A 26353-nucleotide genomic window follows, 5' to 3' on the forward strand; every position below is an offset into this window, starting at 1 on the left:
CACAGTGGACAGTGACAGGGATGGCAGAGTATGGAGCCTCTAGTGGGAGAGGAAGGCTGTCTATCTGACGAGTTTGTATTCATGCTCAGATGCCGAGGAGCTCAGAAGGTGGGCGACTGTGACCAGTGATAGTCATGCATATAGAGATTAGAAATGCATGTGAAAACGTCTCAATGTCAATTGCTTTGAAATGAATTCTTCTGTATGAAAAAAAAAATAAAAAAATAATGATTAAAAAACAAAAAACAAACAAACAAACAAAAAAGACATTGGGGGTATTGGGTGGTAATGAAAGCTTTTTCTTTTCCGTGTTCTTCAGATGGTGTGTACATAGTACATGTACAAACTAGTATTGGTATGTCTCTTTGGCATTCAGATAAATAAGAAAATTGAGGCACATCTACTGAAAACATATTTGGTTTAGAAACTAAGTTAAAGATTAGAGTCAGATAAGATGTGCTATCCCAGGGTAGAAAAGGCAAATTTGCTAGTGAACACATAAATGCATTCGAGTGTGGAAAGATGCTGCAGTGAAAGTCTTTGCAGCCCCTTGCCCCATGGAGGCAAAAATCAGCTTCCTACTGTGAAGAGAGTTAGAGGTTCACAAAGGAGTGGCCTTTGAGTGCAGGACTGGCAAATGAACAGGTAAATCAGCTGGTCAGATAGGGGAGACAACTTGTTCACATGAATATTGTGTTTTATTCTTCTAAACCAACCAGACAGGTTCACAAGCACTGTTGTCTAGTCTGCAAGCATATAAATCAATTGTTTATGGGTTGGACACAATAGCCTTTTAAGAAATACTAAATTCTTATTTTTAGTAATTCTTTTTTAGTAATGTGCTGCTATGCAGCTGTTTGCCATCCTTACATCGAAGGACACAAGGAGTTAATGCAGTCACAAAGCTTGTTTGTCTTTTGTCCCATATCTACTGTCTCTAGAAAGCTACCACCTTCTAAGTAACCAAAGAATGTAGAGACTGTTTCATAATGAGGCCTTGCTTCCTTCTAAATATGCACTGATTGTCAAGGTGATGGAGGAGGTTCATTATTTAGAGGCATAATTAAAGGGCACTTCCTTTAGCTAAACTAATGAGCAGTAAGTGCAGCAATATTTGCTTGTTTAGACATTAAAGATGGCAACAGATGACTCATAGGAGACTGGAGGAAGCGAGGAAGGTAGAACAAATCAACCTCACTGCTTGGACTTTAGGGTTATTGCTTTTTAAGATTCCCTCAGAGGAAAGGCCTTCCCTGGGAAGTTGGCTCTACTGCCTTTTCTGGTTCTATGGGATGAATAACAGTCTCCATGTCGTTTCTCAGGACCAAGGTGACCTTAGGTTCAAAAATGCTAATGTATGACTCCCGATGAGCTGAGCTGGGACCCTTTTTCTGGGTGGAATTTCATGCCTTGCTCTAAAGGTTTGAGTATCATCATGAATATGGGCTTATTCTTGTCATCTGTGTACTTACTAAGGTTATAAACTCTCCTGTGTCAAGAAGGGTACCTTCTTTGTCAAAATCCAACATCCCTTCACAATAAAAGTCCAGGAGATTCTAAGTGATACAGGGAACATATCTCAACATAATAAAAGCAATACACAAGAAACCCACAGGCAAAATCATGCTAAACAGAGAAAAACTCATAACATTTCCCCTAAAATCAGGAATAAGATAAGAATGTCTACTCTCTCCACTCCTGTTTAATATAGTGTTTGGAATCTTAGCTATAGTAATATGACAAGTGAATGAGATAAAGAGTATATAAATAGGAAATGAAGAGGACAAAGTACCTTTATTTTAAAAGTACATACATAAAAGACCCTAAAGACTCAACCAGAAAACTCCTACAGCTCCTAAACATGTTCAGCAAAGTAGCAGGATTCAAAATTAGCACATAAAATCATCAATCTTCCTATATACCAAGGTCAAACAGGTCAGAAAATAAATGAGGGAAAAAAATCCCATTCACAATATTCTAAAAAATAAATATAACCAGAGAAGTGAAAGACTTATACAATGAAAACTTTAAGATACTGAAGACAGAACCTGAAGGAGATACCAGAAGATAAGAATACTGCCCATGTTTGTGGCTAGGTAGGGCTAATATTGTGAAAATGGCCATCCTACCAAAAGCAGTCTATGGATTCAACACAGTTGCCATAAATTCCAATGCAATTTATCACAGAAATTGAAAAAATAACCTCACAATTCATATGGAAACACAAAAGACCCAGGATAGCAAAAGCAGCCCTGAACAGTGAAAACATTGCCATAGGCATCACCAACCCTGATTTAAAGTTATACTACAGAGCTGTAGTAATAGAAACATCATGGTACTGACATGAAAACAGGCACATTGATCAGAGGACTAGAGTTGGAGACCTGATATAAGTCCATACTCCTAACAGTAACCTGCTGTTTGTTTGACAAAGGGGCCAAAAGTATACATTGAGAAAAAGATAGTGTCTTCAACAAGTAGTTCTGGTCAAACTAGACAGCTACGTGTAGAATGAAATTAGATCTTTATCTTTCACCCTGCGCAAAACTCCACTCCAAATGGATCAAGAACCTCAACCACGACCTGATACCCTGAATCAGACAGAAGGGAAGTATGGAGTATGCTTCCACTTACGGACACAGGGAGGCCTTCATGAATAGAACCCTCATGAATAGAACCATGGTAACACAGGCATTAAGAACAACAACTAACAAATGAAAACTTATGAAACCAAAAAGCTTCTACACAGTACAGGACACCATCGATTGAGTGAAGAGGCGGCCTATAGAATGGAAAAAATCTTTTCCAGCTATACATGTGACAGAGGCTTAGTGTTTAGACTATACAAACAACTCAAAACCCTAAACAAGAAAACAACAACTCAACTAAAAATTGAAGAGTGGGACTAAAGAGAGAGTCCTCAAAAGAAGAAATACAACCACGTATGGTAGCACATGCCTTTAATCCCAGAACTCAGAGGAAGACACAGGCATATCTTTGTGAGTGTGAGGCCAGCTTGGACTACAAAATGAATTCCAGGCCAGCTAGGGATACTAGTCAGACCATGTCTAAACACCAAACAAACAAAAAATAAGCAACACAAAAAGAAGAAATACACTGGGTGGGGTGGTGCACACCTTTAATCCCAGCACTTGGGAGGCAGAGGCAGGTGGATCTCTGTGAGTTCAAGGCCAGCCTGGTCTATATATCCAGGCCAGCTGGGACACAAGGAGGCACTGTCTCAAAGATGATGATGAAGAAGAAGAAGAAGAAGAGGAAGAGGAGGAGGGGGAGGAGGAGGAGGAAATAATACAAATGGCTGAGAAATATTTTTAAAGTCTTCAATAGCCTTAGCCATCAGAGAAATTCAAATCAAAACTACACTGAGATTTCGTCTTACTCAACTCAGAATGGCTAAGATTAAAAAGAAGAAACAGCAAACGTTGGTATGGATGTGGGAAAGGGGAACACTTCACTGCTTGTGGGAGTGCGAACTGGTGTGGCCACTTTGAAAATCAGTGTGGAGGTTCCTCAAAAAGCTAAAAATAGATTCACCACATGAGACAACTTCTAGGTATATTCCTCCAACACTCTATATCCTACTGCAAAGATACTTTCTCAACCATGTTCATGGATGCTCTATCCACAATATCCAAGATATGGAGACAGCCTAGGTGTCCATCAACTGATGAATGGATAATGAAAATGTGATGTATATACACAGTGGAAAATAATTCAACTGAAGAGAAATAGAATTTGCACATAAGTGGATAGATCTGTACATAACAACTCTGAGTGAGGTACTCCAGAGCTGGAAAGACAAATGCCACATGTTCTCTCTATTTGTGGATGCTAGCTTTGTACTTTAGATATGTGAATCTAAATTGGAACACCCACAGAGGTCAGGAAACTAGTAAGAAGTCATGGGGGCTGGCTTTTAAAGCAGGAGAAAGAGAATGCAGCAATTTAAAGGAAGAAAGGGAAATGATGGAACAGGAAGGGTTAAATGGTGTGGGGGGATGCAAGGGCAGGGCAAAAAACGGAGTATGGGGAGGAATAACTAACACTTAAGACCTCTGAAACTGCTCTATGGTACTGCTCTAGAAACTTCCTCAAACATATACACAGATAAAATAATTTCAACAGAGTTATCCTAGAATAGGGGAGTGGGGATAATGCCTCTCTCTCTCAGAGGTCATTAAATAAAAGCCCAGTGCCAGGTATGGGTTCCTCCTTTTCCAGTCGTTGATCAGGGGAGTTCCATAGACACCACTCCAACATTACAGGTCATTGCCACTGCTCTTGGCTACCCTCCAGAATTTGATGGTAAGATCCTATTACTGAAGACCCCACATACTCAAGTGGGAGGAGGAGGAGAAATCAAGCTAGTACCAATCTGGAAATTTTATCTTTACTAGCTTGCATTCACAGTGCTTGGTTCACAGTGCCCTGAATGTTATGGGAATAATCAACCCACTATCTGATGGGATTTAAGACCTGCTCCACGAGACAGAACTCTTGCCTGGAATGGTTAACTGAGTCCAAAACCTGAGGCTGACTAAATCAGAGTCCTTAGGGGAGAACCTAATACTATTATTTTGCTAAATGGACATAGTATTAAACTCCCCCCCCCAAGTTTTTATCTCTACACTCAGAGATTAGTGCATTTCTCTACCCTCAATCAGAAAACCTTCTTTTGCAGTGGATAGTGATTAATACAGAGACCCACAACTGGTCACTGATCAGAGAATAAAAGATTGTGACATTTTCAGCCCTAAATAGGACGTCAATATCATATCCCCTACCCTAAAGGCTCAGGGATTATCTCAGAAAAAGGACAGAAAAGTTGTAAGAACCAGAGGTAGTGGACGTCTGCTAGGAAACAGTATTTGCCATGACAGGACCATTGCATACATGAACTCAAAGCAGTTGTGACTTTATACACAAGACCTACACAAGATCAAGCCAACCAAAATCCAAGCATGAATAGGGCAGGGGCTAATGAAGTCCTACACCTATCGGATGAGTTACTGGCAGTTGATGGCTTCTGGGAGAAGGAGAATCAATTTTCTTCAGGGATGTGACTCCTCAGAAGCTATCCATGCTCCAGTGGATGGTCCTACACCCATGCATACACAGGTAGCACTAAGTGGACTCAGTGGGTTTAAATAAAGCACATGATGTTAGGAGGAAAGTGATGGAAGGATAGGGGAGGAACTGGAAGGGAGGGAAAGGAGGGGGTGGGTTTTATCAACACACACACACACACACACACACACACAAATTCTCAATCAATTCTCAAAGTGTGATCTTTAGAAATAGACTGAAGTCCTCTCAAGCCCCTTGCTCCCAGATTCAGCACATCACTTGGTCAATATGGGTCCCTGAGATTTTAAAAAATTTTATTATTTTATTTTATGTGTATGAGTATATCGCTTGCATGTATGTAAGTGCACCCGTGTTGTGCAACACCCATGGAGGTCAGAAGAGGGTGTTGAATGCCCTGGAACTGGAGTTTTGGAAGGTATGTGGGTGCTGAGATTTGAGCCCACGAACTCTACAAGAGCAGCCAGTGCTCTTAACCACTGAGTCATCTCTCCAGTCCCTCCATGAGATTCTGCAGCAATCAATCACACTAGAAGAAAAAGAACGTGGCCCTTTATCCTCTTGGAATATGGGCATTTAAGGTCACATTCAAGTTCTTGCATTTGCCAGATGAGAACTGTGTGAGTCCTTGGCTACATCTTGTTCATCCAGAACCTGGATGCTATGTCTAAACTGCAAGATTTTTTTTGAAAGATTGATATATTTCTATTTTATATGTATGTGTGGTTTGCTTGGATGTATATATGTACAACATACAAATGCAGTGCCTGTGGAGGCCAGAAGAGTTACAAAACTGGGAACTGAATTCCCATCCTTTATAAGAGCAATAAGTGCTTAACTGCTGAACCATCTTTCTAACCCCAGCAAGAATTTTGTTGGTGTTAAAAGAAAGTTTCCAACACGAAATAAGAGCAGAAATAACGCTGGCCCCAAGTCTCCTCACACCGACCAGTGGCCTCTTCTAGGAAAGGGAATAATATTAGAATTGCCATTTTATATTACGATTCAATTTTGCTAATTTCTTGTCTTTCCATAGGGTGAAGATGCTGGGGGAAAGTGTGTTGTACAACAAACGCACACATTTGGGTTCTGTGCCAAGGCCTTGTTGCCCTTCTTTTTCAGTCCCTGAAAGAACCTGAAGAGGAAGGCACATTCCTCGGTCATCCTGCCTCCATCAGGACCACTTGAGGTTCCCGCGTCTTAATTCATTATCTGAAAGGTTATTTCATTTACTGAGCATTTAAATTATGTTGACGTTATTTCCTCAGTTCACAATAAAACAGCATTTTTTTTTAATGTTCGTTCATTCCTTTTCTCACACTGATTTTAAATATGTATTAGGGGCTGTCTATTGAAAACACGCATCCATTGCCTCTGGGCAGATGTACAGGCAAAAACACAAATAAGGATTTCATGGGAGTAAAAGGCCAGACAAATGCTTTTCAGGGAAGAGAGAACAGAGGGGAGCTGGGATGACAAGGTGCAAAGGTACAGAGCAGTTAGCAGCTTTGGTTGGTGAAGGGAGCAGTTATACAGCACGAGGTGTCAAGTCAGGTAGCGAGAACAGGAGGCTGCAGGAGGGGAGAGGAAGGAGCCTTGGTGCTCTGCTCTCTACAGCCTGATCCACCCTTTCCCCTGGCTCTTCTGGAGGAAATTTAAAGAAATCCTTTGGAGGAACAAGAGAAATCTGGTAAGCTCTGTGAAATCAACTCTTTAAGCAAATGGTTCAAGGTGGACTGACCAATAAGTGGGAACTCAGAGTGTCTGAGAAGATGATGCCCCAGCATAGACAGGGATGGAATTGTCTACTCCTCGGGTTTCTCTTCAGGTTAACTATGCAGGCACTGTAACATTTGGCACCGCTGATCAACACTTCAGTAGACCATCCTTCCTCTACTTGATCATCTCTTTGGTTTGTTATTGACCTCCCTCATTTAGTCCTGACACCTCTTCTGGAACTCTTTAGAAGCCTCTTTCTTGTTAATAATCACTAGCAATCTGTTCTTGGTAACTGCCTACTTATGACCTATAACATCACTTGCACTACGAGGCAAGTAGAGCCTAAAGGTCACTAGGACAATGATTCTGGGTAACATGGAGGAAGGATATAGTGAGAGGATTGAGTCAGAAAAGCAGGAAAGCCAGTCTTTTTTACCTTACTGATGTCTTTGCTGCAGACAGTGGGGGCATTCTTCTCTGGGTCCTTTGAGAAAGTACAGGACACTCCTAGCATTACTCCCATTTCAGGATGGACTGATCTTGCCCTGCTTTAGGGCAAAGGGTGATCCCAGATCCCAGGATAACAACACTGCTACCTTGTCTACAGCCATTATCTACAGTTTCTTTGTGTCTGTGAAAACAGTACCTAAGACACAGAAAGGGGGTAGATTTATTTTGATGCATGGTTCCTGGGGTTTCAGTTTAAGGTGGGTTGGGTTTATTGTTTCAAATATGAGGTAAAACAGGGTATCATAGTGGTGGTATGTGGAGGAGGCAGCTCCTCACTTCATGGTGGCCAGGAAGCAGAAAAACAGGGAGGAAGGGTCCATGTTCAGCTATCCATTGATGAAGTTAGAGTCCTCATGATCCAATGACTTCTCAAAGGGATTACTAGCTAGCAACCAAGGTTTTCACACTTGAACCTTTCGATTCAGAGTATAGCAGAATGTAATGTTTGTACTTTAAGCTTCTAGGGTACTGTCAAGAGAGAGAAGGCTTTTCTAATTTTGGTTTAGCACTTCCAGACTCAAACACAGCACCCAAATTTTCTTCCTTAAAGGGAGAGTCTCCTTTTTCTTTTCTCTTTGCTGGTGAGCAGGCCTGGCCCCTTAAGGCTAGAAGCATGGCACAGCTCAAAGAGGAGGGAAAGTCCCAAGTCTGCCTCATGTGCATCCTCATCTGGAGACTGATGAGAAATCAAGCCTGGTGAAAAGCCAGGCACATAGGGGTCGTTTCAGGCAGCTTTCCCCTCCCTCCCTTCTAGGGCCTTCCTTGAAGGGGAGGGGCTCAGAAGACCTGTGAGTAGTCTAGAGTAGCCAGTAGAGGATTCTATAGACCTGTTCAGATTGGCTCAGGGTCACCTCAGTAAGGTGCAAGGAGATGGAACGTGGCTTGATTTATGATTCTGAGACTTCCCCAAGGTCCGTAAGTGATGTATTCGTTTCCTATTGCTGCTATAACAAATCACCTCTAGCTCTGGCTTAAAACAACCTAGACTTATGGTCTTATAGTTTGGGAGGTCAGAAGAATGAAATAAGTTTCTCTAGACTAAAAGCACGGTGTTGGCATGGCCACGGCCCTTCTGGAGGCTCCAGGGAGGAACCTTTCTCTCTCCACTTTGGAAAGGGTGCCACATTCCTTGGATCGTCACCTTCCACACTTGAGAGCTTCCATCTTCACATTTGCTATTATTCTTTCTGCTGCCTCCCTCTCATTCCGACTCTTGTCTTAATAGGTCCTACATTTGACCTATAAGAATAATTCAGAACAACCTCTCCATCTCAAGATCCTTAACTGCTCACAATGCAAACACATTTTTGCCATGTAAGGCAACAGGACTTCATGGTTCAGGGATTAGAAGACAGACATGTTTGGGGGTCATATTTCTGACTGCCATAGGGGGCTAACTTTGGTCTCCAAGCAAAGTAGCATGAAATAGAGGTAACTGGGGGCAGCTGTGAAGCAGGGAACAAGGGCATGATAAAAGACTGCTAACAGACACTCCAGGATGAAGAGAACATGGCTGAGCAGTGGGTTGCAGTGGTACGGCTAGCAGGTTGCCCCGATCTCTCAAAGAAAACAAAACAAATAGGGAGAGCATGCCACCCACTGCCTTTTCAGAATGTAGACCACCCAGTCGCTGCTTTGCTAACCTGAGTGTGCTTAGGGGTCTGAGGATCCTTCTCTGCCGGCACCATGAAGACATGGAAGTCACCTCTCCCTCAAGGACTAGGAGCTTCCTTGGAGATAGAAACAGGTGTGGAAGGATGGGTTCTGAAAGGAACTTTGCAGGGCTCCCACATACAGAGAAGTAAACTCTCTACGCTCTCTTTGTATATGCAAGCAAGAGTTGCCATATTTAGGACCTTCTGTATACACGGTATTGACTCAGGATGATCCTGAAAGTTGGGCTTTTTGAAAAACCCATTTGAGATTCTATCTGCATGAGAAAATAGGGGTTCCCGACTTCCTTCTCCATGTTTAGTCACATGCTCCGAGAGGAAAGCAGGCCTCACTGAAGACATTATATAGACAGGGACACTAAGCAGGGCAGCTACATCCCATTAGAAGAAACATGGCCAGGATGTCCAAGAGTGAGTCTTTAATAGCAGAATTAGAGTGCTGACAATGCCCAATTATTTTGCTCATTAAGATGACTGGTCTGGACTGGGCTGACCATTCTCTAATTAACTCCTTGGCACTTAGCTATAATAATGATTGAACTAACCTATTTGACTCCCAGTGTGACTGAATGAGCAGATGCAAAAAAAAAAAAACTGACTTTGCATCATTCTAACACTCTTTCACTGAGAATAAAGGATGCAGTCATTTTTATCTTATTCTGGGAGCTTTAACATTCTATGTAAGTGGAATAGACTTGATAGGCAAAGGCTTTGGCTCAAGACAAATAGGTGGAAATCTCAGTTCTAGGAAAAGCTTGGCTAGTGACTTATTTTCTCCTTTATGCAGGAGGAGGAAGACACAGTACCAGCACTAGTGGCCTGAGTTACACAGCCCATACCCTCATAGCTGCCCCTTTCCTCTAGATGTGCTCAGAGATTATCTGTTACCAGATGCAATTCTTTCTCCAAGAAGGTAAGTTAGAGACCTGGGAGAATGAGAAACATTAAGAAGGGCACAAGCAAGAGCCGGAGGAAGGGGTGGAGTGTTAACAAGAAATGTCCTCCGACCACTATGCTAGCTAGCTATCGCCACACCCTGTCTCACTCTCATCAAGGAGTCAACAGGGGAGTCAGTTACCACCCCGCAATCAGTGGATCTTAGCTGCATGGGTGGGGCACAAGGGATATATAAGCTGAGAATACCAAGAGGCACCTCTCTTACAGTTTTGTGCATCTGTTGGGAGGTCACAGGATTCATATTTGAGTGCGGACTTTATGGCACAGCCGTAAATGTGGAGCACCCACTCTTCTGTAAATAAACCACTACCATATGCTCTGTTTAAAAAATTAAAATTAAATGTAAAACAAATGAAGGGCACAAGTAGGGGCTGGGTATATGATTCAGTGGGTAAAGTACTTGTCACTTGTCAAGAATAAGGACCTGAGTTTAGATGCCCAGAACCCATGTAAAGCAGACATTGTAGATCAAGTCTGTAATCTCAGCACTCCTATAGTGAGACAGAAGATGAAGACTGGAGAATCCCTGGAAGCTTAAGAGACAGCTGATCAGCTGACCTGGCATACATAGTGACAAGAAAAGACTTTGCCTCAAAGTGGAAGGTGAGGATCAACAGCCGAGGTTGTCCTTTGACTTCTACACATGTGCCCTGGTATGCATGCACCCATACTCTCACACACATTGTACACACACAGGGACTTTTTTAAAAAGAGGGGCGAAAATGAGTAAGCCTCATTTATGAGAATCTAAACTTCTCAAATAGAGTGCATTTTTCTTATATTAAAAGTATCCTTTTTTAAATGAATAGTCTCAACCTGTTGACCTCAAGATAAAGGTATACTTCAGAATACTTAGTTTGAAATAATGGAATACATTTTTTGAGACAATATCTCCCTGTAGCTCTACCTGGCCTGGAACTCACTATGTAGACCAGGTTGGCCTCAATCTAACAGAGATCTGCCTACCTCTGCCTCCTGAGTGCTGGGATTAAAGACATGTGCCACCACACCCGGCTGCCTGATTATATATATTTTTTAAAATGAGGAAATATTTTTTAAAATGGGATGGTTTGCATAACAATCTGATTTCCAGATTCCAGACAATTCAAAGTACAGCTTTTGTTTGGCTTGGGTTTTTGTATGACATTGAAATGAATTTTTAATTCACCCACCCAGGAACCTGTCTTCACCTGGCCAAGTATCTCTAGTCCTTGCTCCTTCTCCCAGTAGTCTGCAATTATTAGAGTCTTAGAGTCCTGCAGGGGAAGGCAGACAGGGTATACTAACTGGGCACGAATGGGCAGATCACTGTGTTTCTCCAGAGAGAGCCATGCCCTTCATCTCTCTATCCCTGATGCACAGACAAGACAATGGTTAACCAAATGAGTCCAAATTCGCCTCTTATGGACTGTGCAGTTCTCCATGGCTACATTAGTTTCCTCACATGCACTGAGGGCACCTGTGCTGCTCTGTTGAGGCCATCACTCAAGGTACAACCTCTACAAAGTAGGAACTTCTAGAGAATACCAGCGTGCTTCTATTCTAATTCCAACAAGTCCAAAGGGAAGGTGATTAGAATTTACAACACTGAATCAGCCACATCCAAATAATATTAAAGCCAGGAGGGTCCATGGATCAAGAACTTTTCCACTGTGTGCTGGGAGTTTTTGTTTGGGTTTGCACATGACTAACTGCAGGCTTGAGGGATTTGCATTAGTAAACCGTAAGTAAAAATCCTATTAAAGTGACATTCTCCTCACTGTTAGGATCACTTCAGTGAGACTCACTAGATTCTCAGAGGCATTTCCTGGGGCTGCGTGGTTAAAGACTTACATGCCCCATCCATGCACCTTGTCAAAAGCCTTCTGAGGTGTGGGTGTGAGGCACAGGGGAGGAAGCCTATGGCTCCTCTGTGGCACGAGCAACAGCTCCATTCATGGCTATCCCTGAAGAGCTATGTGAAATCACCTTATATGTAATGGACTAATTTCAATGCCAGCAGTGAGGATCCAGCTCTTCCAATGTATTTTCTACTGTTGGGTCCTGGCAGGGCTATGAAGACAGGAATGAGGGAGACTGCCTCTATAGTCCCTGCCTCTAGCCCCACCAAATGGCCTGGCCAGAGTTACACTGCTTAAATGTGATGTGATGGTGTGTCATGCCAGACTCTGCAGGTTTGCCCATAGCTAACAGCCATGGTCTTCTATTGAATAACAGATGCTTTGATCAAACTGTGGCCTGTTCATGATATAAAATTCCACTTGGACTTGATTCCTGCCTTCACCTCCATTCTTGAATCTAACACTCCGGTCCTGCCCACTGTCAGTTATCGTGGATGCCTGACTCTTGGTATGGAGCTCTCTGCTCCAGTGTGATGTTCTCCCTATGGACTTTCCAAGATTCTTATCACCAAGCCCACATCAGATGACCCTGCGTGGGCTTCCCACCATGTGCTCTGCTTTCTGTCCCAGCACGTACTACATGAGACTGTAAACCGTCTTTACTGATCCATGATCAAGGAAACTTCTAGAGAGCAGAGGCTTCTGTTTCAGCTGCTGGTCTTGGGAACCCAGCACAGTTCATAGAATAAGCTGCTTAGTGCAGAAATAAAGGAACCCCACTGGACGTTAGTGCAGATAAGGTGCTTTTGGAATTTCTGAGGTAGACCAGGAGTTTAGCTACATACAACACATTAGACCAGTTTGAGTTCTTTTTGGCAAAGTCCAGCTGTGGACCCACTGCTGGTAAGTCCAGCTGGATGTTTGAAATGAGCTATCAAGAGGAAAGATGAACAGTGTTTGAGACTGAGAGAATTAAAGACAACAAAAATTTAGAATTTTTTAAATGCTCATTGAAATGAATCAAATGCTCAGTTAATCACCAGAGGGTTTCAGAAAGATCTCTGGGTCTTTTTTTCTGCCCCTCTCTTCCTCCCTCCTCCATGGCCTCTCTGTGTGTCTTCATTTTATTGTCATGTCTTTTCACTGTTATGCAGACATGTACTGGGCACCATCTACATGCTCAGAACTACTCTACATGCTGGGAGAGAGTAAAATACCACTCTGTTCCCAGGCGCTCAGCACAAAGTCACCAGATAGGCAGGACAGCTGGGTGCCAGCAGGGCAGGAAGAGTCCCATGGAGTTCCTCAAGGAGCCTATGAGTGAGGGGAGAGGTGACTCCCCCAGTCCAGGAGTTGTTCCAGATGGTTCTTGAGGGAAAGGCTTTATCTGGTATGTATCTTCTAGGCATGAAGTAGTTTACAAGCATAAAAAAGTCTTGGTAAGATCTGACTACATGGAGAGCTGAGTCGGGGGGAAGGTGGCTCTGTGGGCTGGGCTATAGACACCCTTAGGTTGCTAGCAGGGAGCGTTGCTGGGAGTTCTTCCACCCTCCTCACCTCACAAGGGCTTCCTGGCTTCCTTCCTTCACTTGGCAACTGTTCATGTGAGCTGGGGTGTCTGACAACAGCTAGTCTTTTCTGCTTTCAGAATATTCATGTCTTTAGCATAGAAATGCTGTGGACTGAATTATGTCCTCCCCAGACTTACTGTTTGACCCCTAACCCCCAGCATACTTGGAGACAGGACCTTCAGCAGCAACTGAAGCTAAATGAGATCACAAGGGAGACCACATGGCAGGGCTGGTTCCCTGTAAGTGAATCAGACACCGGAGAGCTGCTTCTTTCTGCAATGGGACAAAGAGAGTGAAGAAAGTCTTCTGCAACCAGGAAAACAGCTGTCACCAGGACAGGCATCAACAGGCACGCTGACCTGGCACTTCCCAACCTCCTCAATCATGTGAGAGTAGGTTTCTCTCCCTTAAGTGGCCTGTATTGGGTAAGATGAGGACAGAGAGTTTATACAAAGCAAAAGACTGACGGTGTTGAAGGGTTTCATCAACACTACAAAGAGTTTGCATATTATCGGGACAATTATCTATGAATTAATAGATTTTACAATTTGAATAGGCATGCTCACCATGGGAGTAGTATGATAGGAAGGGCAGTTGCTGCCCATGGCTTGCTGGAGTCCCTGGGCCAGCCACTGGGCTGAGGTCTCCTGCCTTGTAGCACCCATGGAAGGCCTGTCCAGAGCTGGGAAGGGTCTCCCACATGCAACATGCCTGATGCAGAGTAGGCTCCAAAGGGGACATCAGTGGGACCAGGGTAACTTGGAAGATGTTTGGTGACTTTCAGCTCGTCCTGAGATTCACCACTTCAGGATCACATTTCAGAATTGCGGCATTCACTATATATTTATTTATATACCCAGAATTCCTTCTTGGGCTGATTTTAATTTCAAACTCTGCAACTTCATTTGCCTGTATCTTTGCTTCTCAATCCTATCTCAAAAAAAGTGCCTTAGGGTATCCGTAATTATCTCTACCAGTATGGCAATGTTCTTATTAAAGAACCCCTCACAATATGGAATTTATTTTAATTCACTACAATTTGTATTATATATTTTAAAACATCCCATAAAAGCCATCTGGCACTTTAGGACATAGCTGTGAGGTTGCCGAGAAATCATATAAACAATGTCAGGATTTTACCATTCCTTCAAGACCCAGAATTCGTAACTCAAAGAAACACAGACTAATGCATATGCCATCTTTTCAGCATCCCAGGATCCAGCAGAGTGGCAATGTCTGAGAGCAGGTCAGCGAGCTGCCACTGGCTCCCCAAACTTCCCCTGAGCAAGGCACCCTTAGTCTTCTCATACTGCTGAAGGCCTATCAGTGGGGATTCCCAGGGCTAATGAATCTTGGTTTCAAAGCACATATATGTGAGCTTCTATGAGGATCAGTAATTCACATCTTAATATGACTAAGTTCTCTCTACAGTCAGCTCCTCCAGGGGTCAGGGGCTTAGGAAAGGTCGGAGAAGAGGCAAAGCAAAAAGGAGACAGAAAGCACAAGATTAGGAAACATTCAGTCCCAGAAAGGACGAGGTGACAATACACACAGTGGGTTTGGAAGGGTAAAGAGGAGTCTGAGGTCCCAGAAGCACCTAGCTTGGGATAAAGGCGCAGCAGAACAAAACAAGAAGAGACTGCATCATGAGACAGTGGGGGCTGAGCATCATCTGTTTATTTAAGCTACAGCCCACCTCTGGCTGCTGACACTCTCTCCCTTTCGCTGATTGAAAATGGTTTCAATTGCCCACTTTGGCCTCTATGTGACGGCCCTATGAGTCCCGCCACAGTCTTTTCCTTGTTGTGCAGAGCCCCAGAGAAGTGAACATTCTCTCACAGTCTTGGTGCTGCCCAACCCGCAGGAACACACACTTCAAAGCTCTGCATTCAAACCAGACACATGGTTTGTCACTGAGAAGTGTGATGTCCCAGCCGTCCCCTGTGATCAAGCCATAAAGTTCCAGTGAGTCAGATTTTCCACTCCAGAAAAAAGCGGACACTGCTCACGGTGCTCTGTGTCATTCACCGTTCACTTCAAAGTTCTCAGAACCCTGCTCTCAATCTCCTGTCACCCAAAGGATGAAGCAGAGCATCGAAGTGAAGACACAGGGTCGCTGATACAAAGATGTGTCCACAAAGATCACCAGCTGGGCCTGCTGGGGTCAGGAAAGACAGCCTCCCATGGGCTCAGTGCAGAGCGAACAGAGCAGGTGCAGGAGCCCGCGTCATTGTCCGCCTGTCTCAGCTAGCAAGTGTGGCCATCCTCCCTCCTACTGGCTTTCAGGATGCAGTTTCTATCCTGACCTAAGATGCTGTGTGCCTTTCTGAGCTGACTTCAAAAACCCAGCAACTGAGGGGGTCTACCTCTTGTCATCACCCTAAGAGCAAACTGATCATCCCTGTGCAGGTGAGAGGAGAGGCAGGCATGCCTGGGAGCCTTACCTGGTCCAGCTTCCAGTGGAACTCTGCCGGACGAAAGGTGTCTGCCTGGTCAAAGTCCTTCCGCAAGAGGAAGACAAGGCGGCAGTTGTGCACGTACAAGGCGTAGTGGTGCCGGTTCATTTCTGGAAAGCAGAAAGGGGGTTGGGGGAGTGAGAGAACCTCGGTGTCAGTGTCCACCAGAGGAGTCTTCTGTAATGTCACTTAGAACAGTTCACAGGACAGAGACATGGTCTCTCCTACTTTCTCATTTGCAATTTTTTCTGACGAACTTTCTAGAACATACATAGTAGAAGAGACTGAAATGGGGAAAGGTCTTGGGACAGCACATAGGAAAGCCTCTGTAGAGAAGTCATCTTGCCCTTAAATACTGGTCCAACCTATAGTCTGTCAGACCCTGGTGAAAGCTTTTTGTGTGTGACAAACACTTGTGGGAGGACTAAGGGGGCTCTCTGCCAAACACACCAGCTCTTCTGGGCTCCTGTATTTATAATTCATTTCTCCTGGAGTTCTGAGGTTTGTTTTACTTTGTCAGGCTTGACATAGTAACCACAAGCACATCTCTTATGTCCACCTAATCTACGCTAAGAGGAGCTGCCTGGCTTTTAGCTACTGGGAAGAGACAAATTGATTTTCCAGCATTAGACATAACTCTGTGGCTCTTCAAAGCAATGAATAATCACCCCCTCCTCGGGCATAGCGATCAATCAATGGAACATTTTCCTCCTCTGATATAAAGACTTTTTTACTTGTTTAGAAAATCTCATGTCATGGATTCAGCCATGATACTTATGCCACAAAACACTACCAGTTGGCAGAAGAGGAGCTGGTCCTTACCGAGCCATAGAGAATTCATATTTTATTATGCTGTAGAACTCAGGGAAATCTACCAGTAAGCTTATGCACCATAAATGTTGGGTGAATGAGCACATGGCCATGTGGCGTGGGAAGAGCGTGGACTTACATTCAGACAGACTTTGTGTGGAGCTGGACCTTTGATGACATTGGGAGTTGTCTATCATCTTGGAGCCTCAGTTTCCTTATATGTATTAGGACAGGAATACTTGACTACCCTGAAGTAGCCTAAGACTGGGATACTGTGATTAGTTTCTGTACATTCTGCATAAACCTTGGCACGAAGTTTACATGGGAGGAATTAGTTCCATTTCCAAGGATGAAGTTTACATGGCATGACGTTTACATGGGAGGAAATAGTTCCATTTCTAAGGATGAGCCTTGATTGGCTCTGTTCAAACAGGCTCCTGCAAATTTCCTGCCACAAGACTGGTTCAGGATACATGCCCAAGGATAACAATGAAGGCCATTCTCCCCATCACAAGGCCTCTTTTGAGAACTGGTGGAGAAGACTTGGCTGAGGCCATGATAAGAGTGCTTTCTTGAGTAGTTCTGGATTAGCTACTAGCGGAAAGTAAACAGAAGAGATATTCTTTCTGGGAGTTGTAGTATATAACTTGGAGACTTGGAGCAGCTCAGCCATATCTACTAATCTGAAATTGATACATACATAGGCACAGAGATGAGGAAATACAGACAAAGTGAACCCTAGAACCTTAATCAAACTTTACCTGTAGGGTGACTTTGAAACTGCCTCAGATCTGGGCGTTTTAGTTAAAAGAATCCTACATTCTGTATCTTTTTGGCTTTCCAGGTATCTGATATCATTTAGATCTGGACTTCCTATTCTTTGTAATGGAGAGCATCTCAATTGCTACAATGAGGAAATGTATGTAAAGCACCTGCCTGGAACAGATTATTATATAGATAATATAGATTATATATAGATTATATAACAGATTATTATATAGATTATTATATAGATTATTATAAAGACCACCACTGTGCCTGGGGACCACAGCAAAACAGACAGCCATGTCAGATGCTGTTTTCACCAAAGCTTACCATTCTCCAGAATCCAACCTAAGAATGGCAGGAGAGAGGATGGGCAGTTGCCACATGTGGCCAGTGTCTGAGTGACGACTCTTAGCCTTGGATTGGCACAACACTCTGGCCTGATTGGGAGTCTGTAGAATACTTCTTGTTACTCTCATCACTGAATAACTATTTTTCTCTAGTTTTTGTTAATAACGTAGGAAAACATAGAAGGCGGGAAGAACAGACACCTTCTGCCAAAGCATCTTCTAGCCCTTCCTCTGCCTCACTCCTCTTGATTCCCAGAATCAACACACGTGCCAAGGAGCATCTCCTGCCCAGTCACATGCAGCAGAGAGCTAGGCACTACCTCCTCTTACAGTCTCAATCCTCCTGAGCAGCTTTCTAGTCACTGTGGAGCTATAGGCACAACTGGTTTTCACAGCAGGTTAGAGGGCCACCCTAGCACTCTCTGCCAGGCTAATATCCTGCCATTTTCACCTGTGATTGCTGGGCTAGGGTTGACCCATCTGTCTTGTAAAGCCCAGTGGGGAAGTGTCTAGCACTGTAGGTAGCCACTTATCATTCACTGCTTCCTGCTGAACTCAAAGTGAGGAAGAGGGCTGTATACCAAGAGGAGGGATCTCAGCTTCAGGAGCATGAGTGGACTGTGGGGCAAGGGACCGTGGAGAAACTGTGAGTGGTTAACAAGCAATGCATCACTCATAGAGAGACTAGGGAGACAAAGGCTCACGTGTCCCAGGTGCCAGAGATGCTGCTGCGTGTGAACCTAGCTTCCTTTGCTCCTAGACACAGTTAAATGCATTTCACAGTCTCTCCCTGGTTGAGCTGAGGCTCTGTGACCAAGTTCTGGGAAGGTGATTAGAAGTGAAGTCTATAGCCTGCTCTCTTGGTCAGTAAAACCCTCTGTGCTCAGCTCTGTCCTAACTTTCTCTTCAGTGGCTAAGTATAGGAACGCTAAACATGCAAAGATTCTTGTTTCAGAACATCTGGATGAAGCAGAGCTCTGCCCTCCATACTGACCGCTGGACAGTGAAAGAGTGCAATGACCTGGGGGTCGTGCCAGCCACAGAATTCTGCCTGTTGGTGATGATGATGATACTGGTTTTCTTTTTCTCTCTTCTATGCAATTAGCCTTTGCTGACTAATCAATTCTACTATCCAACTATTTATAAATGACTTTATAATGAACCAGCATTAATAAGTTTTACTCAGGGTAGCAAACAGAAAGCAATGCAATGTTCATGAAGAGCAATTTCACAATTTCCATTATAATTTTCTCAATATTTATATTCTTTGAGTTAGTGATTCAACTTTTAGTCTGAGAATAATCAAAATGTGTAAAAAGTTATATACTAGAATGCTGAAAACAGCATTATTTTATTTGCTTTTAAAAGGAGACAGTCTGGCCAACAAAAGAAGCCATTAAATAAAGGATTAATAAATCCACATAGCAGTTTTAAACTGGCATGCAATTTTGTTTAAAGACTATTTTATCAGTCAGGAATGGTGGTACATGCCTGTAATCCCAGCACTTTGGAGGTGGAGGCAAGAAGATCAGGAATTCAAGGCCAGTGTGGGCTTTTTGAGATCCTATCTCAAATACCTCCTCCAAAACGAATTACACAGAGAAATGACCTCGGAATAGTTATGTAAATGAAAAAATAATGTCACATATATTATAAAAATAGATTAAAATGGTAAGAGTATTCTACGTATTCATAGAAATTAAACGAACATTTTAATGAGATGTATAAATTGCTATCAGATATTTCCCCAAGTGCTTAGATTTGAGGTAGTTTGTATGTTTTGATACTTTCCTGTGCTTTTCATGTTTTTTCTACTGTAAAAAACTTTTGCTATAAGCCAGGTGTGGTGGTGGACGTCTGTAGTCCCAGCACTTGGGAGGCAGAGGCAGGCGGATCTCTGTGAGTTCAAAGCCAGCCTGGTCTACATATTGAGTTTTAGGACAGCTGGTGCTACAGGGAGACCCCGTCTCAAAAAGACAAAAAATAAAAAATAAAAAAAAAACAAAAAACTTTTGCTATAAAAAAGGCCTAATCATGTCTTAATTAATTCTTAATATTTTTGTTTTAAGATAAAGATGTATTTATAGTATATTCTGCAGTGAGTGAAGTTAAAAACTTCCTACCTCTGTGTCAATCTTCACTTTTTTAAACATTTATTTAATGTGTGTGTGTGTGTGTGTGTGTGTGTGTGTGTGTGTGTCTGTCTGTCTGTCTGTCTATCTGTCTGACTGTATATGTGCATGGGATGAGATTGCTACTGTATACCTGCAGGGGTCAGAAGACAATTTTCAAGAATTGGTTCTCTCCTTCCACCATATGGGTCTGTGGGATTGAAATCAGTTTTTCAGGCTTGCCTTACTCACCGAGTCATCTCAGTGGCCCTCTGTACCAATCTTAAGCTAACTGTAGGGTGTGACTTTCTGCAGGGGCAGAGCACAGGCACAGGTATTTGCTGGTCTGAAAAACCCAGCCTCCTGCTGGTGAGCCACAGTGAAGATGAGGCATCATTGGCGGGTGCAGACTTTAGCCATGGCTGGCCATTAGAGCTCCCCTGTGGGCATAGGGTGGGACTGGCATCTACACACTTTCCAGGTGTGCTGGTTTACTCTAACAAGAATTTTGGTGCCTCTGTTGTGGTAGTCTGTCTCTAGAATGTGCAGTAAGTGGTCCTAGACTTACACCTGCTATTCTCCGTGGTTAGCTGTGTTGTCTTGGGCCAGTTACTCTAGCTTCTCTGTTCCACTTGGCTTCAGTAGGCAGGAATACTGTGTCTGCTTGCTCTGCCCCCCAGGACTGCTTGCCACACACCTGAGAAAGGAAGGCTCCACATGTGTGGTTGTTGGACCTAGCTCAGCTCCTTGCCTCTGTACCATCCTAAGCTATTGTCTCAGTGTGACTTTGGCTGCAGAACCACAATAGGAGATGCCGTGAGGTGCTACTAGGGCCAGGTCTCGAAGCTCAGCCCTGAGTTCAGTGTCACCTCAAACAGGTATGGGGCATCCTTCCTGCATGACGTTGCCAGAGAAAAGCTATTGTTGGCACTGACTCTTCCTACATAGACTTGTCTTGTGGCTAGGAGAAAGCCAGTCAACTCTGGCTCCGTGTCCACATCTAGAACAAAATGTGCTAACACAGACTCCAGAGACCCATTGCACTGGAAAATGTGGAGGTTCTTGTAGTGGCATAGAGTGGAATAGCACCAGACGCAGTCATAATAACAGCAGCAATAGCGATCGCAATACCAGGTGAACTAATGGAGCACTGATTCCATATCTGCTTACTAAACTATTTCATGGTTTATTTCATGCCTGTTTCTTTCACTTGGTGAATGAGGAAACTGAGGCTCAGAGAGAATAGTAGCTCCTTAAAGGTAATCCTTAAATGGCAGCCCAGTTGAGGTGTGAATTTCAGCTGTCTCCCAGCAGGAGCTGAGTGCATTGACTTCCTTCTGTATAACTGCTGCTATTTTGTATATGTGAAATGGGAAACTGTGAAATCATAATTAAAGATAGAATTGTGAATTGTAAATTTACAAAAGATCTCCTGATATGTGTGTGGGGGCATGACAAGAGCATAGGGTTTGGACATTCCAACTCTGGTGTTAACTGGCTGTGTAACTACTTGGGACAAGTTGTTTAACTTTTCAGTGGATGTTTCCTTATCCTTAAATGGGCATCACAATAATATGGTCATAAAATTCCTTGTAAAGGTTTAGAAAAGTAATAGGTAATATCAATCTTACATTCTGTATCTCCAGCATTCTTCTGAGTGCCTCATGTATATTTTAGTCAGTTAATCTGCATAAACACCTTCTGAGGGAGATGCCACAGAAGGTCACACATCTGTCAGTGTGGGGTGTCTAACCACCAAGCTGTGAGCTGCCTTGTGTGGGCTTAGCACACAAGGAATATGTAGCACCTGTTAGCTGTTACTATCACTGACGGTAGCAATTTTCAAAGTACTGCTTTAAGTTGACAGAATCCTTTTATTCCAAAGAAGGCTTTCAGGAATATTTATACAATATAGTAAATGCTGGGTTCTCTGTTGCAGTAAGGAAGAATCCTCCTTCATCTCCACCTCACCTACAGTAGCCCAAGGTAATTCAGAAAATACCAGAGTTCTAAGGAACTCAGCTGGAAGACCATTGATTTCAAAATTTGCATTTTCTTTGTTTGCACCTCTATTTTCTGATCATTTCTGTTTCTGCTTTACCAAGACCCTAGAAAATCAACAGTTGGAAAACCAGAGAGCAGAATATATTCTCTGGGCCCTATCATGCCTTTCCTTCTGTGCGCCCTGTGTCCTCTCTGCCAGTAGCCCTGGAATGGGCTGAAGACTTACCAGTTTTATCTGAGTTGCAAAGGATAGTTTCCTTTTCAGCTCTCACGCCGGGGCTGGGGCCATGTTTCATCCACATGGTGATGGTAAACTGGTCCGTCAGATTCTTGGGCACAATTCCATCAGGGATCTTGGCACCCTGCCTGCCATCGAACCTGAAGATCATCTCGCTGTTGTCCACCAACAGTCCTGCAGTCCAGTTGGTAGCTGCACTAGGGGATGGTAACAGGTCGATGATGCCAGAGGAGGCTCCTGCAGGGGAAGGGGATGAAAGCACGATGGGGTCATTGCTCAGGGTGGAAGGTGTCCTTACCTTCTGCTGTCTATTCCTGTGTCAGAATGGAGTTAATATACTTGGTGAGGTCTGTGCCTAGCTTTGAGCTAAGGGACCCTGGAGAAAAGCCAAATACCATCCTAGCCTTTGATTCAATTCTGGTGTACTTAGAGATGCGGTGTGGTCAGGGCTGTGACTGAGGAAAGTTCTAGTTCCTGATCCCATGAGGAGTGTGAGCCACTTTATACATACCACATTTTTTCCTAAACCAATTTTTGAAGCCAAGTGGTAGAGTGGTTGAAAGTAGCATCACTCAAATCTGACACCCGACAGGATGCACTGGGAGCTCTGACTGGAAGTAAGTCACTACACCTCTCTGACTATATTTCCTTTCCCCGGTGTGTGTGGGGACTGAATGAGATAATGCATTCGAGCTTGTAGGTGCATGTTCACCACATTGTGAGTGCTTACTAAGTATTAGCTCTAAATTTATCAACATTATTGTAATTTCTGCCTTGGTTATTATTCCAGGCTAGAGCAGAGGACTTATCCTAAAGCTATGAGACTATACGGTATAGATTAGCATTTTAGGAGACTCACAGGTAGCTTTGTGGAGGGTGGGCTGAGGGGAGAGGGAACAGAGACTTGGCAGAGTAGACTGCACCTGCTCTGCTGGGAGGACACTCAGACCCCTCCTCACTCTCTAGAGAGGCACTACATCTTTCTGCTCCATACAAGGAGGACTTAGCTTCTCAGGAAAGAATAAGAGCCAGGTACTTCTTGCCATGTTCAAGTATAGAGCGTGCATAGGGTGTGCCAGGGATAGAGGGGCTGTGTCCTGGCAGGGCACCTACCAGTTCATTGTAAATGCTGTGTTGATGACATAAGGGTGACATAGCTGCCTTCCATTGTGAATGCTGATGATTCTAATGGAAGGTAGGGTGTTTGTATTATTGATACTTGTCGTGGTCACTGGCTTTTGGACTTCTGTATAGCAGCAACTCATTTAGGGTTTGGGCTTCAAGGTCAGCTATCACAAAAAGTCTCCTACAGTGGAAATGACCTTGACACTCATCAGGAAAGTGCTGTAATGGAAAACAATACATTTCTTTAAATGTTTAGCCCAGCTTCCCTTGTACTCATTGACTTGGAGGGGAAGACTATGTTACTGGAAAAAAATACAATTCCTTTGATCCTAGAAGCTCTGCTTAGCACTGCAAGAGGCTGATCCTGAGTACGGCCTCTAGAACTGCCATGTTTGGGAAAGTGGGGATGCAAGTATCCACACTTCTCTGGGGGAAGTGTGGACAGAATTGACAGCATGATTCACATGGGTATTTCCTGGGGATTTCACCTTTCACTCACTGCACCTGACACATAGTAGGCACCTCAGTTACTATTTATTACTGCCCTTCCTCTTCTTCAGTGTTCCCATAAGATGCTCCGGATGGGGAGATGGCTCAGTGGGTAAAGTGTCTGCTGCACAAGCATGAGGACCTGAAGTTGGATCTACAGAACTCACATAAAAAGCCAGGCATGATGGCGTGTGCCTGTCACTGTAGGGAGAGTAGACGTAGACAGATCCCTGAAGCTCACTGACCAGTCAGTTGGCTAGCCAAATCACTGAGCTTCAGGATCAGTGAGAAATCCTGTCTCAAAAGATAAAGGTGGAGGGAGATAAGGGAGACACCTAGTGTTTATTTCTGGCTCCCTCCTTCATGTATGTGTACATGCGCATCCACATATTTATGCTAACAAATACCTATATCACACATGCACATAGCACAACATACACATACCAAAAAGAAAAAAAGAGAGAAAACAAAAGGAAAGAGAGAGTGAACGGAGAGAAGAAAGGAAGGAAGAGAGGGAGGAAGAGAGGGAGGGATGGAGCGAGGCAGGGAGAGAGCACTCTGGGAATTTGTCCAATGTTCAGGTACCCATCCAGCCTCTTGTCCATGTCCCACAGCTCTTATCATACCCATTATTCTCAGTTCATGATGCTCTCCTTGATTGATAGTACTTATCTGAAAAACTAGCTCACACTAACCTGCCCTCCTTGGGCAGCATCCTCCACAGGTATTGGAAAGAAGGACAATCAGTCAAGGTAGCAGCTGGGTGAGATTAGTGGGTGACTGGGGACGGGGGGATTCATAGCACTTTGAAAATGTCATTTTTCTATCATCCACAGAATCACATCATCATTGGGTCTGATACCAGAGTTGATCCTGTAGGAAGACAGTCAGTCAGTGACTGGGTCATATACCCTTGGTTATTGAAACTTGGGGTGGCCATAGAGATTCAGACTGGTTATTTAGGGCCCCTGAAGAGCCAACAGAGTTTAGCCAAGAATAGTGCAGAGGTGCACATGTTGTGTCTTAAGAGGCCTGTTCTGCCATCAATAGAGCAGTCAGGGTGTCACAGAGGGGACCTGGGATGAGACTTGGCAGAGCTGAAAACCTCATCATATGAGGACTCCTCATGAAGGAGTTGAATGAAAAATTTCCCCCAGAAGCGGTTTGAAGAGAAGTAGAGAAAGGACTAGCATAGAGCAAGGAAAGAGGTGTGGGAAGAGGTTGAGAGGCAAAATAGCTAGAGTCACCCAGCCCTGGAAAGGAACATTCTAGAGACATAGCTGGAATTTATAGAACTTTATTTTTATAGTTTAAAAATATCCTATTCATTATTATTATTTTATGCCTATGAGTGGTTTGCCTGCATGTATATAAGTACACCATGTGGGTGCAATGCCTCCAGGGGCCAGAAGAGGATGTTAGAGCCACTGGAAGTGGAGTTACAGAAGGTTGTTAGCTACCATGTGGGTGCTGGGACCCAAACCCAGGTTCTCTGGAAGGTCAGTGCTCTTAACCATTAAGCCATCTCTCCAGCTCCTAGAACTTTATTTTTTATAGTTTTGCATTATTCCCTGTGAACTTTGTAGTGGGCACTGAGTGGATGCCAGTCCTGAGTTGGTCAGCTCCCTCACATGTCCCTTTGTTCCTTGTCTGTGTGGTGAACATTGGTAAGATTCCAGTTAACAGGTCAGAGCCCCCAGGCTGAGGGAGCCCAGAGGTATAACCAGTTCCAAAGCCCAGGCTGCATATTGAGCCTCCTCAGTGAATTGGAACAAGATTCTGTAATTCCATGTGTATTTGGCAAACATGGAAAATGAGAGCAGGGAAGGAAATTACTAGACCAGGAATACACAGCCACTCAGCTGGCAGAGACAGTTATAGGTCTGACATCCAGATGTTCTATCTGTCAAGCCCACCAAAGTCCCATGAAAGCTCCTTTCTCCATATAGGTAACCACTCCCAGAGGGGCACACTGAGGACACATTTCCCTGGCAAGGGCATCCAGCAATATGGGGCTCCAGTGTCTTCCCTGTGTGTGTGTGTGGGGGGTCCCCTAAGTTGCCATTCTTGTACTGCAGATGTTGCCTGCTGGAAATCATGAAGTTGCATTTAACCAGATGGTGCAGGCTTTCTTGGACTTAACAAATTGAATTTATTTCTTGATAAATTTAAACCAACTGAGAAAGAAAATTCTTTGCTCTCTTCTCCCCAAAGGATCCCATGGGCAGGCAGTGGGTAAACAGGATATGTCACTTGCTGAGATGGTGTAGCATCACCTGCACATCAGAGTGTGCTTAAGTTGCTCCTTTGGAATCCTCTGCGACAGTCCCTGGAGCCACCAGATGCTGAGAATTCATGCTCTTCTGGTGCACGAGCAGCTGCAGCATCAGAGCCATGGGTTTCAAACAGCAATGAGGTCTGATTTTCAGTCCCTGGGCTCTACTGGGGTAGGGAAGCTGCTCTGAGCAGCAAGTGGAGATTCAGGACAATGAAGATTTCTGGATACACGACTACATAAGAGGTCTAACGGGGCATGGTTAGACCCGGTCTAACCTACAGGTCTGTGTTCTGCTCTGGGTGGCCTTGGGATGGGTAGGCAGTGTCTTCTAGCATTCCAGAGTAGGACTC

At 43.9% G+C, this 26353-nt stretch overlaps 1 protein-coding gene across 1 annotated transcript in view; it reads right to left on the bottom strand.

The window, feature by feature from the left end:
- Positions 1 to 26353, bottom strand: part of Clstn2 (calsyntenin 2) — a 646127-nt gene that overhangs the window by 81014 nt on the left and 538760 nt on the right. Inside the window, exons 7-8 of the mRNA XM_029555749.1 lie at positions 22100 to 22348; positions 15822 to 15943 (exon numbers count right to left, since the gene is read on the bottom strand). Of these exons, the coding sequence (XP_029411609.1) occupies positions 15822 to 15943; positions 22100 to 22348 (371 nt within the window). The remainder of the gene's footprint in view (positions 1 to 15821; positions 15944 to 22099; positions 22349 to 26353) is intronic.

The sequence above is a fragment of the Nannospalax galili genome, unplaced genomic scaffold, assembly GCF_000622305.1.
Source record: "Nannospalax galili isolate Female #2095 unplaced genomic scaffold, S.galili_v1.0 scaffold2886, whole genome shotgun sequence".
NCBI classification, from domain to species: domain Eukaryota; kingdom Metazoa; phylum Chordata; class Mammalia; order Rodentia; family Spalacidae; genus Nannospalax; species Nannospalax galili.